The sequence below is a fragment of the Bactrocera neohumeralis genome, chromosome 5 (assembly GCF_024586455.1).
Source record: "Bactrocera neohumeralis isolate Rockhampton chromosome 5, APGP_CSIRO_Bneo_wtdbg2-racon-allhic-juicebox.fasta_v2, whole genome shotgun sequence".
NCBI lineage: Eukaryota > Metazoa > Arthropoda > Insecta > Diptera > Tephritidae > Bactrocera > Bactrocera neohumeralis.
Window position 1 is genome coordinate 4,274,528 of NC_065922.1, and position 17,415 is coordinate 4,291,942.

Below are 17,415 nucleotides of genomic sequence, written 5' to 3' on the forward strand. Positions count from 1 at the left end.
CATATTGTACCATTTAATGAGATAGAAAAATCGATTTTTTTTTAAATTTTCAAACCCACCTAGCGACTTAAATAGACGTTAGAAACTCAAGGCTTTTGTTCAGAAAGTTGTACCTTTCGATTTTCATGTGAGCATGAAACACAGAAGAGACTAGCTGTAGCTAGTTTTACCTTTCACATCAGCAGTCTTCGTGTATATAAAACGCTGGCAGATTTTCGATAACAGCACGAATTTCTTCTCGTGAGAGGACTTAAGAACAGTGTAAATACAGTTGTCGGTAGCGACTAACTAACTTTCTAAGTATGCTAAGGCGTTTAAATATTTACTTGGCTACTGAAGCATGTACTTTTATTAGGTATATTATGAACTGTATTTGCTGGGACTCGATTTAATTTGAAACATTGAAATAACATAAAAATAATATACAAAAACGGTGAGTCCCAATCTGCTAAAGACCCACAAATGAGCGCTAAATTTAGACTTAACAATTTGGATGCATATTTGCTTTGTAATTTTTGGGTGTTCCCAGTAATATTTTCTGTTTAGTAATTAAGCAACTATTTGCTCACTGACTTAACTAGCTGACAAAGCAGCGGACATGTCAAGTGCCCAGCTCCCAGTCAAACTAACTTGCGTCTTTACAAAAGTACTTATGTTTCTTGTTTTTGCTTTTGCTTTGCGAAATGAAATTTTGTTTGTCAAAGGAAACTAATATTTGAGCTTCATTGTTTCGGGCACTTCTTGGCATTCATATACATGTACATATATAAATGTGTGTGTGTGTATGAGTAGTGAACGGTTTTTTCAGCTGAAAACACATTCTTTCATTTCTACTTTGTGAGCAATCGTGCGCTGCGTTGCAGATAATAAAAATTATGTTAAAACAACTCAATTTTATTCGCACAAAGGGCCTTGACTGGGCCGGGCTTGAGGCGCACAGAACAACGGGCTTGTTGCAACTGCGGTGACCATTACAATTGCTTTGCTTCGCATGCAATTAGAGTTGACCCAGTTGCACCGCGTGCAAAAGCGCACGCATGCGCGTGCTTACCAAAGTGCATTGCGCAATTTATGCTCTAAGCATGTGTGTACGTGTGTGTGTGAGGTGTGCTGGCAAAGTAAAGAGTAAACATAACTTGGACGCATACATGACTAAGCTGAACTAACCCAATAGTTGTTGTTGTTTGGTGGTCGTGGGTAGGCTTTTTCTATTAGTTGGTTCGGGCGGGGTCATCTGCGGTTCGCTTAATGCTCGCTAAGCTCTCCAAATGCCTTAAGCAAATGCATCTTCTTTAACTGCCCCAAAGCCAACGATCAACGAGAACAACAGTCGCACGATCATAAAGCGGCCGAAAGCTGTTTGAGCATGTCGACGCGGCTATAAAGGCTACAATGTGGCCTGTACAACCCAGTGAGCCATGTGGCTGCTGTTTATGCAGTACTCGAGAGCCAATTCTCGAAAGGTAGCTAAGGCGCCTGAAGTCTCTTTAAAAACCCAGCAGTTTCGCTGTGTTGGGTATTCACTGAGGTCCATACGACTAGATGTATGTGTAAGCCCCTTCGCCCGGTTTGTAATATGGTAGTGAAATTATTCCGCACAATGGTGTATGACGAGCCAAATTGCAATGCCGCTGCGGCATCCACGGCTACTGTGCGAACTTGTTGACCGCTGTCGCTGTTGTTGCTGCTGTTGTTGCCATTGTGGCCGCCAGGTTTATTTTTGCTGTCGCTGCTGCTGGCTGATTGTCGTCAATGCCTTTGCATTTCTTGTCGCTTGAATGACTTCGAAAATAGCGGAACGACTGGGCAGAGATGCACGCACACTCGAAAACGGACGCGAGCTTGGCGAACTCGCACGCAACCTACGTAACAAGGCTTATCCAAGTGTTTACCTATGCACTTTGGTACGCAATAAAGCCACTGGAGAAAAAAGCGGGATGATGCTGTAAAGCCAAGTGCTTTGAACGGTCCACATTGGAATAACTTGCGAGTCTTGGCTAGATTAGATGCACACAGTTGAAGAATTCTTAGGTGCTAGTAGAGCATTGACAAAACTTAAAAGTCTTTCACAAGTCTCGTGATGTTCCATATACCATAACACGGTGCATGGCTCAGTTCCTCCTCCAATGCTTTTTAGTAATCTGAGATCTTAAAGACCCACTTTCAAGTGATAAGCGTTGCATCTCTGGTCAGAACATCATATAAGCTTCTCGAAAGCAACAAAACTACATGTTTCAGATGTTAAGACAATTTTATTCCTTATTCTTAACTATACCATATATTTCCTTGTAATAAAAATGTTTCTTTGGTTCGGTCAGACTTTCGTAAAGAACAAATCTAACACTAACAGACTTACCCAACTAACTTTAGAATTTATTTTTAATCTGTAACAATTTCCTTCTGCTCATTTCAGCCTACGAAGGACCAAAATGCCTCCCCTCCGCTTGAAGATAGCTGGTGCTGGGAGCCAGATAATGTCAAATCCGACAACGACCACTCCTCCCAATCCTCGAGTAGTGGCAATGGCAATGAAATGGTCAATATTACCTTGGAGGAGGTTCCGCTGGGTCATAGCGCGCAGACTTCCTCTAGGAAACGTAGTGCCAATGAACAGACCGCTACGCTACAGAAGCGCAACAAGCAGTTGGAGGAAGAGAATAAACAGCTGAGTTTATCTCTCGAAGAGTTGGACAGTCAACATAATCTGGCCATGCAGAACGTGCTTGAGCTGAAAACTGAACTTCAGGAGAAACTCAGTGCTGTCACCACCAGCTATGAGGCCTTGAAAAAGGAACACGCTGACAAATTCATTAACAGTGAACTCGAGATGGCGCGTTTAAAGAAGCAATTGGATACTGTGATGCAACAGCAGAAATCTTTTGAGTCCGAGAACCAGCAGTTGCAGATGCAGGTCAGCAACTATGAAGCTGAGGTAAAGAAGTCCATAGAAGACATGGCCGATTTGCAGGCGCTGCTCGATAAGAAGACGCAAGATAATATGGAGTTAATTGAAAAGGTCAAGTCAGCTGGGCGTATAGCAGATAAGTCTGCAGATCAAATGATGGAGCTACAACAGCGTGTGGACCAGCTAACGAAAGAACTGGAGGACGCAAAGCAAATGAAAGAGAAGAAAACATCCGAGTCTTCGACCAGTTCAATGGGTAAACACAGTGACGACGAGTTCATTGTAGTGCGTGACGGTGATGCCAACTCATCTGGTCCAGCCACGCCGCCTACGAAGGAGGAGCTTAAGGACAAGATTGTGCAATTAGAAAATCGCGTTTCCGAATTGACATTGGAAAACGGCAGTTTAGCTTTGAAACTGCAGGACAGTGAGATGGAGAAACAGCTGTCGGTGACGGTATTGCGTGAGAATGTGCAAGAGCTGCAGACGCATTGTGAAGAAACTGATACAGCTCTTAAGGCAGCAAAAGAAGAACTCGAAGAACAACAAGAACGGTTGGAGTCTTTGAAGGAAAAGGCGGCAGAAGCTGTCATCGCTCAACAGCAATTGAAAACTTTGGCTGAGGAGAAAGGCAAGATCGAAACAGAGATTTTAAATATGAAGGAAAATCTGCAGAACGTTTTAGAACTAGAGAAGAGACTGCTGTTTTCTGAGAGTGAAAAAGAAACTCTTCAGATAGAGTTACAGGGAATGCGTGCTACACAGGAGCGAAACACAGAGTTAGAAAGTAAAGTGCAAAATCTCATAGTGGAAAATCAACAATTACGTCTGAATGCAGAAGCCGAAACCGAGACGCAGAATTACAGCGCGGAGTTAGCCGAACGCATCAAATCATTGAATGAGGAAAACGAAACCTTGCGCGCCGAAATAGAGTCAATAGCACATTCGAAGTTTAGAGAAGCTATTGCAGAAGAAAAACAAGAAATCACTGATCTGGATGCCGACGATGATGAGCCCCTGACTGTAGATAAGATAAAAGAGCTGCTCAGTTCACACATCAAGTCAAAACTCACCAGCGAAATGGAAGAGGCCTGTCGGGCAGTGCAAGAACGTGTAACTAGAACCGTTAACGAAATGGAACGCAATATATCTCGTCTGTCCGAAGAACTGCTCGATCTGCAGGATAGTAAACTAGTTTGGGACCATGAGAAAAAGACGCTGGAAGCAGACATTTCACAATACATACTACAATGTGACGAGCTAATGAAGAATAACGAGATACTGCTGAACGAGCTAGAGAATTATAAGCGCAATAAGCTCGAGACGATACAGGAGCACAATGAACAGAGCGTTATGGATTTAGAGGCCGAGTTAGAAGAAGCCTTTAAAATGAACGAAACGTTAGAGCAGGAATACGTAGAACAGAAAGAGAAGAACGAAGAGCTCGAGCGTGAGAAACAGACGCTGACTGAGCAATTGCGCGCCGCCCAACAACAGTGTGAGGAATTGCGCAGTGCTGAGAAAGAACTTAAAATGCAGCTTGAAACATTGGAAATCGAAAAGGGAAATATGCTTTTCGAATTGAACGAGCAGAAATCATTGGACTCTAAGCAAACTGACGACGACGTGCTACTGAAGAACGCCGAGGAGAAATGTCAAAATTTAGAGAGCCAATTGGCGCATCTGAGCAAAGATCACGCGGATTTGATAGCAGCTCTGCAGACACAGAAAGCAGCATTGCAGGAAGCTATAATAAAACGAGAGGAAGCCGAAAAACGTCTTCTGGAAAAAGACATGCTAATAAGGCGCCTAGACGAAAACCTGAAAGAGGATCGTAGCGGTGAAATGCAGAAGAAACTCGATAACCTCTCTTCGCTTAATCACGAGTTAAAGCAGGACTTATTGGCGAAAGACTTAGTGCTGGAAAGTCAGAAGAAAGAATTAGTGCAAGCGCAAACCAATTTGAATGTGTCCGATGGTAAAGTGCACGAACTCGAAGAGTTAGTTGTAGAAAAGGAGAAAGCATTGGAGACTTCGCGTATACTTCTGGAGGAGAGCGGAAGAGCCAAGGACGAACTGAGTGAAAAGTTACGGCAACAGAAAATAAATCTCGAACAGTTATCGCAACTGAAGCAAGAGAAAGAAATTCTTCTAAACGAATTCGAAGAGCTCAAGAAGAAGTGTGAAGCGCATAGCGACGAGCTGAAGGCGTTGCAAGAATCGGCTGTCACATCCACCAGCAATGATGCCTCCGCAATCACACGTATTGCCCAACTGGAAGCCGAGCTCCTAGCAACAGTCGATTTGCAGAAGTCCGTCGCAACGTTGAACTACGAGAAGAACGAAATGATTAAGGCGCTGCAGCAGAAGCATGCTGAGAACATGCAATACTACACCGAAATCCAACGCTTGCAAGGACTCCTGCAACAGCAGCAACAACAAACCGCTCAAGCGACAACTTGTGATAAGTGCACGACGCATGAGAGCACGCTCAGCGATCTGCGTAAAGAGTTGGAAAAGCAGCAGGATCAAATAAAATTCCTCAAAGAGAAGTCCGACATATTAACGACCAATTTGTTGACGGAGCAGACCAATCAGCGGTTGGTGAAGCAAGAAAAGGCGGAGGTGGAAGAGCAGAACGCAGCCATTCGTAAGGATTTGGAGCGGCTGCGGGAGCATTTGTTGGAGATCGAGGACCTGCACACACAGGAGACGGTCGAAATGCAGCGGGAGCTAGAGGAGACCAAAGCGAAAATGGTTGCGCTGCAGGATGACGTTGCGAAATCAAGCAATGCCTACACATCGGCAAGGTAATTATAATATTTTATGCGTGGTGTGGTGAAAAGGAAGCTAGCTAGAGTTGGCTTTGGTTAGTTCGTCGTTTGGAGAGGTGATTCTTGAAGAAGATTTCAGTAAGAGAGTTAGGGTCTAAAAAACTTTTTTTTGGGTTTGCTGCGTACTATTTGGGTCAAGGAGCTCATTGCGGGGGACAAAATGTGGTTTAAGTTTTTCGAAAGAGTTTCTCGTTCGGCGGAGAGCGAATTTTAATAATTTTATAATTTATATTTTGCTGAGAAGAATGGCGAACACAATAGAGGTGTGGAAAAAAATTGGAATATTTCGAAGTAATTAAATTGCATTGAAATGGTGAAACGTGCTTTTATGAAATTTATAAGTTCTATGTACTTAGATATATTTGTGTTGGTAACGCCATACTTGGCGTTGTTTACTCAAGTGTTAAGCCACACATACACACATGTTTGTTTCTGTGCTTATGTATTTATACAAACTGAGATACGAGTATTACTTCGCTCCACCTGCCGCGGTGCGCATTGTGCGCTGGGTGTTGCGGGTACAGTAAGCATTAAAAATAGAAAACGCCTTGAAAGTATAGTAAAAATTATCACCTAATTATCGGGCAAACAATATGTTTTGAGCTCCAAGCGTCCACATGCGGCGGGGGTGAGACAAAGCCAACCAGCCAAATGCACACACACGGCCGCAAAGTCTGTATACATTGGTGGAGCATGAAATTACCGACGTTTCGTCATAGTGCCTGTGCCTTTGCCGTGCTTTCTGTTTGTTTTTCTTCGGTTTATGCTTTTTTCACTACACCGCCATTATTGCATCGGCGCACACGGCAACTAGGCAACAAGGCAACCACACAACAGCAACAGCAGCAATAGTAACTGTTATCGCTTTTAAGCCTTTCGTTAAGCTTCGTCACGACTCATGGCAATTGCTTTGTCAAGCGATAACGTGTCACAAAGCGTTCGAAATTAGTTGAGTTTGGCAGCGCGGCGGTGTAGGTGCTGCCAGAGGGCAGCAGGTGATATTTTAGTGCGATCGGTCTCAACACAGCCGTTTGGCGCTTGCTGCTGCCTCTGAGCTACTAGTACAACTGCAACCAATGCGCATTTGCAATGCCACAGCAAAATTAGAACATTTGCGTGGGCGGGTGGGCTCGTTACGACACGCGGAGGTCGGTGGCTGCTCGCCGGTTGTTGTTTCCCGGGCCAGCGCTGGTACGCTTCAAGGCAATTCATTAGTTTCGTAATGGCCATAAAACAAATTACATTTATGCACCTAGGGCTATCATAATTTCGAAGGAAATAAATTTAACCAACGCATTCTTCAATTTTTCACAGTATACGCGCCAATCAGCATGCCGAGACGTTGCAAGCGCAGTATGCCCTTGTACTACAGCAGCGCGACGAGTTAGTGAACAAGCTGAGCTTGGCCGAGGATCGAGAGTCGAAGAATCAGGCGGCGTTGTGTAATCTGCAGTGCGCGCTCGAGCAGTTCCAAAATGGTGAGTTGGCAAATCGATGCAACGAAGAAAATTATTGCAAATTAAAAATATATTAAAACCTAAATAAGTAGACTTCGCTTGAATGTTTCATCAATTACTATAACTTTCGCCTCTTTGCCCCGACAGACAAGCAGAACGACATCAAAGCCGCCACCCACAGCATACGTAAGGAGCTGCAGCAAGAGCAGCAGAAGCAGGCACAGTTGCAGGCGGAGATCGGCGCACTGCAGCAGCAGCTGGGCGAGGCCAAGCAGGGCCTGTGCGCCGCGGCACGGCTCGGCGACCAGTTGGAGGCGTGTCAGCGCACAATCTCAGTGCTGCGCGAAGAAGGTGAATATGGTGTTCATATAAAAACGTATATAAATTGTAAATAAACCGGTGAAAAGTAAACGAAAATTGGTGAACTGCATCTTGTATACTAACCCAAAGCAAATAACCATATGTGATTACACACGTATATATATTAAATGCAAATAAATGAACTGGAATTAGTTGTTACTAACCACCAAAGCACCCTACCACCAAGTACCACGTCAGCCATAAGGGAAATCTTCAATAACAGCACGCAAACTGGCATTTGGCATTAACGAACCGTTTAACTATTTCTAAATAATTAACGCTTTGAGGAAAATACTAAAGAAAAACTACAAGGAAAAATGTTTACTAATAATAACGAAAAAACTTTTGAATTGTTAACAATTGTTGCAACGTTAAAGTTTCCCTTAAGCCACGCTGATTGATTCTTAAAGGTAAATATCAGCTGGTAATTCTGGGATTTTATCAATTTTCAAACACTCGGAATTTCAGTTGGTATACACTTTTACGAATTCTATGTAGTCATCGCAATGCAAAAGAAAAACCCAACAAAAATTGTTTTTAAAAAAATCACAAAAATATATAATTATCATGCGCATCATCACAACACCAACAGCACCATATCTATCAAAGTCATAATCTAGTTCGCTATATAATTATAATAACAAGAAACAATTTATGAAATCACTGTCATCATTCATTGTCATACTCGCTATGCTCGTAAGAAATCCATAATCGATCAGCCTAATTATGCTGGCGCCCTCGCCATCACCTCACCGACGCACATCGATGGCGCGTACTTACGTTAGGCGGCCTATGACCTGCACTGGCTGTACTTTAGGTTTGACGGAATGGAAATTTGTGATTTACTTGGCTACCCTTAGGTTTTTACTATATAACACAAACTCATAGTTACATACATACTAACATTTTATGGCACTCATTCGAAATATAAGTAAATTATTTAAATAAGTTTCAATCTAGTCTTATTGTGAAGGCTTTTTGCTATACTTTTTTTTGTTAAGAAAAATTTAATTACTTTTGGTTTAGTTAGTTTGGAGTAAAGCTAGTGACCTTTTCATTCTATTTTGTTATAAAGTTTTCAAACCCAAATATAATATAATTATATTTTTTAATTAATCGCTCTAATTATTGGGTAGTCGAAAAAGTCTTTTCGTATTTTGTCAATAGATGTTGAAGTCGTACATCTCCAGTGTTACCAATCACATTGTGTCATACCATATAGTGTTGGAAAGGTGCTTCTTTTAAGCTTCATTTAACATAAGAAAAATCGGGGAAGTTGAAAAAAAGTTACAGCTATTCAAAAATGTGTGAAAATATTGAAGAAATTCGCTATATTTTGAAATTTTTGTATAAAAGAGGGAATAATGCCATGCAAGCCACCAGCGAAATTGGTGAAGATTTTGAAGACAATGCTGTATCAGTTCGTGTAGCACAACAATGGTTCGCTCGCTTCTGTTCTGGAAATTTCGAAATTTCGATTCACACTGATGAAATTTTTTCACAAATGGAATAATGTTTTTATGGCAAAAAGTGGTCGACCAAAATGGTACATATTTGTTTATTTGTTTACTAGTATAAATGCAAAAAAAAAAAATAAGTTAAAGTTTGATTAGAAATACGAAAAGACTTTTTCGTCTATCCAATACTATAACTTAGGTTGAAAAGTAATTCACTTCTCAAATCTCCAATGTTGTTTTTGAGCAGTTTCGCCCGTACCAGCGCTTTCAATAACTCGTTTATGTAGAAATTGTACCGCTTCACGACTTTAGAAAATTATGGTACCCAACAAATGAGATTCACCCAAGTCTCTCAAATCTTTATTGTAATATTGTAATAGAAAATTATTATTTTAATTTAATTTAAGACTCCCTTAAATTCGATTCAAAATTTTATTTAAATAAGCGTACAGGGGCCCATTCAGCTAATACCAAAAAATGGGCAAATGGGGTTGGTGATGCGAATATATAGCCTATCCCTCCCAAACGTCAACCTCACCTTCGCGCGGTACCCCCTGTTCACTACGAACGAGGCTCTGACGACCGAGTAAAGGCGGCATAACCTTAGCACCTGCGAGGAGGAAATTCCCACACCATTGCCTGCCTAGAGGCAAAGCCGGCAGCCCCGGAGCTAGGCTCGGATGCAGAAGGCTAATCACCTACTCATCTTAAACCCTCTGATTACCGAAAACGAAATTGAGGCCCTATGTTCCACCTAGGAACTACGGGAAAATATATATAAATTCGATTTAATATTTTATTTAAATAAGCTTGCACTTTAAGTACTCTCCTGGTTGCTTCTTCCTATCGATCTTACAGAAAGTTGAATAACAAAACTAAATCTATTATGTGAAGGTGCCAAGATTGTAGGTTACTTTCATAATGCTAAAATATCTAGAAGATAGTGCTATAGTGAGATCATAGTGTTTTTCTAGCGACATTTTCGAATATTTTCGCAACATTTCGTGCATTGTCTATTTTTTATCTGGTCGCTAATGGTCCATCTACATACAATTTTCATCGTGACAATGTCAGAATGAACGCAGCAAAAGTTCTATGTAAATCAGCCATAATTCTTTCTACGCAAACGGTTATAAAACCCGTAAATATCTACTTTAAACTTAGTTTCAGCTAAAAAATCGAATATCACTACAAAGTTCGCGTGTAGGTTAGACCTCTTTACACATAGGACTTTTCCAATATACTGAAATTGTTAGATTTTTAACTCAATTTCAAAACAATTTTTCTTAAAGTAATTTTTAAAATTTGATTTTTTTCGCTTCATTACTTCTCGTTTTTCCATTGCTAACACGCTAATTCGCCGTTAGTTATAGTTTCAATACTTTCGTAAACTTTACTTTTAATTTATATTTTTTCATACTCTATTTTAGTGATTTACTTTTGTTTTTTATTGTTTTAGACAAACGTGACCAGACAATAAATTACTTAGTTTGCATTTCTATTTTTAAGATCTCTATTCATACAGTTTTCTTTGTTTAGGTCCTTCTCTACACACGATTTTTCATTTCGAATTTACCGTTTTAGTTACTAGTCACTAGCTCTTTCAAGCCTCTTCCTCTTATGTTCCACTACTTGTACTTAATATTCAGTATAATTTATGTTGATTTGTAATTTGATTTTCTTCATATTTGGATTTATCATTTATTTACTCGATTTATCTACTTTTTTGCGTCCCTAGTGTCCAATGCAAAATTGGTTAATCTCAATTTGTAACTGTGAGCGAATTCGATATGCTGAACTCACGTTGCATATGGAGATTGCCCGAGGTTGCATCCGTTTCTACATTTTGTTTTTGTTCTACTGTTCTTGTTGTTGATGATTATTTTTATATTACACAATTAAAATACATTTGATTTGAATTGGTTTTAGTTAATATTTACTTTAATTTGATTTGATTTGGTACTTTCATAATTTGTTGCATACATTGCCTGCGTTTTCTCCATACACTTTTTGCCGCTACTGTACCCAATACATTTTTTAAATTTTAACCAAAATTAAAGTGAACAAATGTAAAAAAGCTTCCCACGTTCCAAACCTTCAATTCCCTCAATTGAAATATACGAACCTCCACGCTCCTCTCACAACGAATGCTGAATGTGCCACTCGGCTCCTTTAAGTGCGTTCGTCCGGTTGAGTATTACATCAGGTACTGGTGTGCTATCGCTTGTTAAATCTACCAGTACTTATGTCATACTGTCCCGGATGCCACGCCGAACTCTGCATGCTAAATAACAACGCTGGAAAAATAAACAAAAACAAAAGCAAAAACCAACTAAACGAAAGATGAATGCCTGCAAAGAGAAGTGCTTGGAAAATTAACTCACTAAATGATTTATACACTTTAATAAAAATCCAATTTTATTTTTGTTTATTATCTCCTCCCTTATTTGAATTCACATCACTCGCTTACGTGCATATATATTCTCCACAGTTGAAACGCTGAAGCAGCAGAATGAGCAGCTATCCACGAAGCTGAAGCTGAGCGAGTCTAGTCAGTCGGACAAAATCGAGAAGAGTCTCATAAAGAGCTTGCTGATCGGCTATGTGGTGAGCAGCAATCCGAATGACAAGAATCAAGTGCTGCGCATGATTTCGTCTGTGTTGGACTTCTCGCAAAGCGAATCGGACAAAGTGGGCCTGAACAAGCAGCAGTCGAGTTGGCTGGGTGCCATACTGGGCGGTGGTGCAAGCGCGCAAGGTAAACGTTTCAGATGACTTAGTGTACAAACTACAGTTAATATTTATATTTTCCGTTTGCAGGTGTACATTCCAAGGAAAATTTGGTGCAGGCTTTTGTGCAGTTTCTCGAACAGGAGTCACAGCCTAAGCCCGATGATGCCAACATGCCCAATTTATTGAACATCACTCAACAAAGTAGTCCGCCAGCGGGCTCAGTCAGTCAGTCCGCCCGCCGCGTATCCACATCGAGCAACAGCGGTGCAGCTGCTGCGGCCGCCAGCATGCCGGCGCCCATTCCTATACAGCCCCTGCTGGTGAATGACTTTGCACCGTCGCGCAATTCCAGCTCAATTCTAAAGGATATTCTGAATGATTCTTGATTGTTGTAAGATCGCTTCTTGCATTTCATGCTGTAGTTACCTTTTTTTACTCGTACTTTACTTTGAATTACTTGCATACCAATTTAGCACTTTTGCATCGGAGTTAAATCCTCTCTTAGAATTAGTAAGTGTACCTATAATAGATTTTTTTGTTTTTGCGTTAAAGTGTTGGTTGTATCTGATCTGTTATGTCTTCTATTTTTATTTTTTAATTTTCAGTATATATATATTTGTATTGTTCGCTATTTGCTCTAGTTATAAATGAATGTAAATAAATATGTATAATAAATAACACACATAAATATATAAACTGACTTATCTCTGGAAGGCAATCATTCGTAAAAATAATTATACTGATCAAATAAATAAGAAGATACGCGTAAAGGGAAAGCTGTCAAGCATGCGCAAGAGATGGTCCACTGATTACCTGGTGCCCTGCTCTTAACATTTCCTGCAGTCTTCTCGATCTGTCAGCCCCATTCTGCGGGCGTGTGCAAACACCAGACATTGACCAGTTAGCAAACATTTTCCTACAGTCTCTTCTATCGAGTGGCAGTAGGAATTTTGTGTACTTCCGATCTACCGTTTTGCACATGACTTTTGCAGTCTTGCATCCAGGTAGCTCGTTCTATCATGTTTTGATTTTCCTTACAATGCTTCTGTCGAGATCGTCGTGATGACAATGCATTGGTTTTCCAATGCATATCACGTTTTTGGTTGGTAGCCGCACAACATTTTTGGCAATCTCGTTCTCTATCTCATTGTCATCGTTGCTTTTGTGGCCTGGCAACCAGGAGAATTGAACTCGCTTTTTCTTGGCGACTCCCTTCACTTCTGGTCGATATGCGATACAAGGTTAATGCCTTAATTGCTGCGTGGCTGTCTATGTGGACGTTTACTCTGGAGTTGCCTACAGATCCATTGGAGGCTAGCTCAGCAGCTTTTCCAATAGCAAAGAACATTGCTTGAAATGCAGTGGTCCAGCAACTTAAGAGACTGTCTTATGCATAAATCTGGATAGTATATCTCTACACCAACTCCATTCTCCATTTTCTAGTCATCTGTATAAATGTTTAAGGTTTTGCGCGCCGCTAACATATGCTACCGTTACGACAACTATCTTTTCCTATGTTAACTGGTTTACTCTTTACTTGTTGTACCTCTGAAAAGTAGGATTATGTAGTCGGTGCCCCGTCGATTTTGCTGCGCAGTTTACAGCGAAGAGGTCTGCACAGGGTTTGTCCGGAAAGTAATAGGACTGATTTTCTTCCGCCGCGACTTTACTTCAGAGCGTGCGCGCACCGACTGGATTCGGTAAAGGGCGTTCCTAGCTAACGAACGAGCGGCTGGTCAGTTGTCTCCGAGCACCTGGAGAGTCAGGATAAACATTTTCGCGGGATGTGTTTCTATGAGTGGTGCAAGCCGAAAATGCAGCTTTCGTTAGACCAGAGGTACGCGATTAAATTCTGTGTGAAATTCGGTAAATCTGCAACAGAGCCGTTTGATATGATCAAGCATGTTTACCCAGACCTTTTTGGAAGGCCATGAAAAAGTCGCTGATGAAGACCGGAAGAATGAGCAAATCCAAAGTTAAAACAATGCGCATTGTCTTTTTTGACAACAAAGGCATCGTTCAACATGAATTTGTTTCTCCTGAACAAACCGTCAACGCCATGTTTTACGTGGAAGTCTTCAAGAGACTCAAACGAAAGGCCAATCGGGTCCGACAAAACATTGTAGCCGATCAGAAGTTGCACCACGACAACGCCCCAGCTCACACCGTCTTTCTTGTGAACAGCTACCTAACCAAGGCCGGCATCCCAACGCTTCCCTACAGCCCAGATGTGGCCCCTACCGGACTTTTTTCAGTTTCTTTGCCTGAAAAGGCCGATGAAAGGCAAGCGTTTTGAGACGACAGAGGGAATCCAAGCAGCATGCACCTCGGCTCTCAAGGCTATTCCGGAGAATGTCTTCCGCGACATCTTCAATGCTTGGAAATCGTCTTGGCAGCGTTGCATGGACGAAAAAGGAAAGTTTTTAAAGAATTGGAGGGATTTTTTATTTTCTTATGAACACAAACACATTCGTGTTCTCTCAATTCAACCTCAGACACGCTTGCGATTCCGAATTGTGGACAATTTTGAGAAGTCTGTTTATTTACCACTAATGTCTGTAGGAGCGGAGATAGCAATGGATCTTGCGGAGTGACTCTATATACTTCTTTGATCATTTTAGCATCGTTCCATGCTGCTCTTATCAAGTGACTTCTGATTTAACGTTATACGAGTATAGCAGAATCAGCATCTATTGACTGGATATTATTCAGAAACGTTGTTGAATGCTTCAGAAATGTCCTGGATTGTTCCAAGAGCGTATTCCTTATATTAAAGACTTATTTTGCTATTAGATACTACTGTCTCGAGTGCAGTATCAATTGATCTGCCTTTTGTGCATGTGTGTTGGGCTTTGGATAGGCTTTGAGAGAGTGCTGTGTTCCTGATGTGAACGGCAAGAGTTTTTCTAACAGTTTCAGCAGTTTTCGGTTTATAGGTCTTAACCCCTAAACAAATAAACGCTGTTTATATGCACACTGCTATCCGAGTAACAAGTGCTTTCCGACCGATATCAAGCAACGCTGCTGAAGTTCTAGCTAGTTGGCGCCCATTGACATCCAGGAAGACGAATTCGCGCGATTGTACCGGAGCGGTCTGTACGCGTAAAAAAAGAGGAGAAAACCAAAAGCATCACGATGTGGTAGCAACGGTGGCAAGCCTCATCCAAAGGACAGTGGACCTACAAACTAATACCGGACGTCCATTCGGGAATAGATAAACAACATGGGGACTTAGACTTCCACTTACCCATATGCTGAGTGGATATGAATGCTTTCGAAGCTACCTGCTCCGATTCCATCACGACCTTAGTCTGTAACTATCTGTAACTAAGATATAGACAGTATATTAAGCGTTTGTCAGGCCATATGATGCGACTTAAAGCCTTTCTCTCTCCCATGAAGTAATACTTAATCCTGTGGTTTCGTGGGAGGGACAGAGTTTGGAGTAAGTTAGGTTTAGAGGAATAAAGTTCCGTTCTCCGAGTTTCGATGCTTCCTCCTAATATAAAAAATTGTTTGTATAAACATTTTTTTTACATAATCTTACCTTTGACACATTGCTCCGTATTCCAATATTTTTTTTAGAATAAAACAAGTTTATTTCACATTTAGACACAAAATCTCAGTTATTTTCTGTATTTCTCATTCATATTTCGTGTGTGTTTTGTTATAAATTTCGTTAAATCAATTATTATTTTTTCGCTAACATTTCACTTAAAATAATTTAAATACATACTTTTTTATATGTAAATAGGAGGTACATACATGAAACTAAAAAATTAAGAAAAAACAATTTAGTAAAAAATAGTTCAGCAATTAAGAAGAGACTTACATATATACATACATATGAAAACAGTTATTTTCCTATAACACTAGATGCTACGAATTTATTATTTTATTATGGAAAACAGTTTTTGGGTAATCGCCAGGGCTTCTAAGTAACGGCTACTATATAATATGACAAGATTTACATACAAATGGGGTAAAGTTGAACGTAATAAATAATTTACAAATATATATGTATTTATACAGAAGTGATTCAACACAAACACTCGCATACAGCTACACACAGGCGTATAACTGTAACAATTTGGCTTCAACAGACAATCAAATCAACAGACAAACAAATGTTTGTTGTAACTAGGAGCTTACGCGCTGACTTCCAGATTATATAAGGTATACATGTATGTATGTATATACTGTAATATATGCGTCTTCTAGAAGTCAGTCACTCACAATATAATCAAAAGTGTTCTTTTCTTTTTTTTAATTATTTTAATTAAATTTAATTTTTTCTAATTTAGTTCAGTAGTATATAATTTCATAGTGTAATATTCCACAAATAATTCAAATACTAATTGGGGGGTTAACATTTACCATAATGTATGTATGTATCGCTTAAACTTTCATCAAATTCAACACTCGCCTCGCCTAAAACGCTTATTCCACGCTCAACAATCTTATACATATATAATTCTTCTGTGTGTGTGTAGAGTAAATATAGTATTTGTATATACAAGAGACTAACAGCAGCTATACATACAGATGTATATATATAGGTGTATGTATGTGTAAATATATGGTGTGTAATATATATAATGAATATGCTAATTTCCATTGCGCTAAGAAATAGTTAACTTTTTAGAATTCTCCACATAAAATCTAGTTAAAATGTGTCGCTAACATTTATATGTGCTGCTTCTCCTTCATAAATACTATTTATGTATATAAAAAGAATTTTCTGAAACTTGAAAATAAAACTTAGCGTTTGCCTTGTGCTACTAGTTCGGCTTACTTCGCTCAGCTGCGTCAGGTTTCGCTCTTAGTTCGTTAATATTGTTATAAAATTATGTAATAGGTCTCGTTATGCAGAAAGTCTTCTCTTTTCTGCTTCTTCTTGATCATATGTGTAATTTAGTTCCATATATATCTTTTAGTTATATATAATATATAGATTTTTTTAGTTGCAATATCATTGTTAAATACTATTTTATATAAAATTTACAAGACTTAAATTATAGTGAGGAAATATACAAAAATGATTTCTTTCGCTGATCGTACAAATATAAAAAATTCTTTTTGGCTTTGAGTAAAATATAAGTTTTCATGAAAGCATAACTCCTTTCTGTAGGAGCTTGTGTTTATCTCTGTTAGTGTGCTTTAGGTTGGCTAGTAGGGATGCTTTGTTGGAAGAGTTTCTATTTTCAATATTTTTGTGTATGTATATAAGAAAGTGAGTTTGTATATATTCTATGTGCCACTAAAAATACGACGAACATTCTTCTATAAAAACTGGTAGATTTTAATTTTGTTTTCTAGTGCTAAGGTGAATTGAATTTTTGGTTTTCAGTGGAAATCAAACGGGGTTAAGCAGAAAGTTTTAAAAAGTTAAGAGCGGTACGAAAAAAAAACACGAAAATAAAGAAATAATAGGAATGAAAAAAAGAAGAGATAACAGAAATATGAAATAAAGAAAAAAAAATAATAGATAAAGTAAAAATTATAAAAAACTAGAGTAAAAATTGCGAATGCAAGCAAAAAATTAATTATAAAAAGTAATAATTAAAAAAAAGCTATTAAAAGCAAAAATAAAATATTTAAAAAATTAAATTAAAAAACAAAAACAATGAAAGCAATGCCAACAAAGCACATAATTAATAAATATCAAC

General features: G+C 39.4%; 1 protein-coding gene across 2 annotated transcripts in view; it reads left to right on the top strand.

The window, feature by feature from the left end:
* Nucleotides 1-12,442, top strand: part of LOC126760370 (thyroid receptor-interacting protein 11) — a 50,818-nt gene extending 38,376 nt beyond the window's left edge. For both annotated transcript variants that reach the window (XM_050475959.1, XM_050475960.1), the window contains 5 exons: nucleotides 2,414-5,715; nucleotides 7,054-7,217; nucleotides 7,344-7,547; nucleotides 11,505-11,771; nucleotides 11,834-12,442. In XM_050475959.1, coding sequence (XP_050331916.1) covers nucleotides 2,414-5,715; nucleotides 7,054-7,217; nucleotides 7,344-7,547; nucleotides 11,505-11,771; nucleotides 11,834-12,132 — 4,236 coding nt within the window. In that variant the 3' untranslated portion in view covers nucleotides 12,133-12,442. The remainder of the gene's footprint in view (nucleotides 1-2,413; nucleotides 5,716-7,053; nucleotides 7,218-7,343; nucleotides 7,548-11,504; nucleotides 11,772-11,833) is intronic.
* Nucleotides 12,443-17,415: the final 4,973 nt, after the last annotated feature.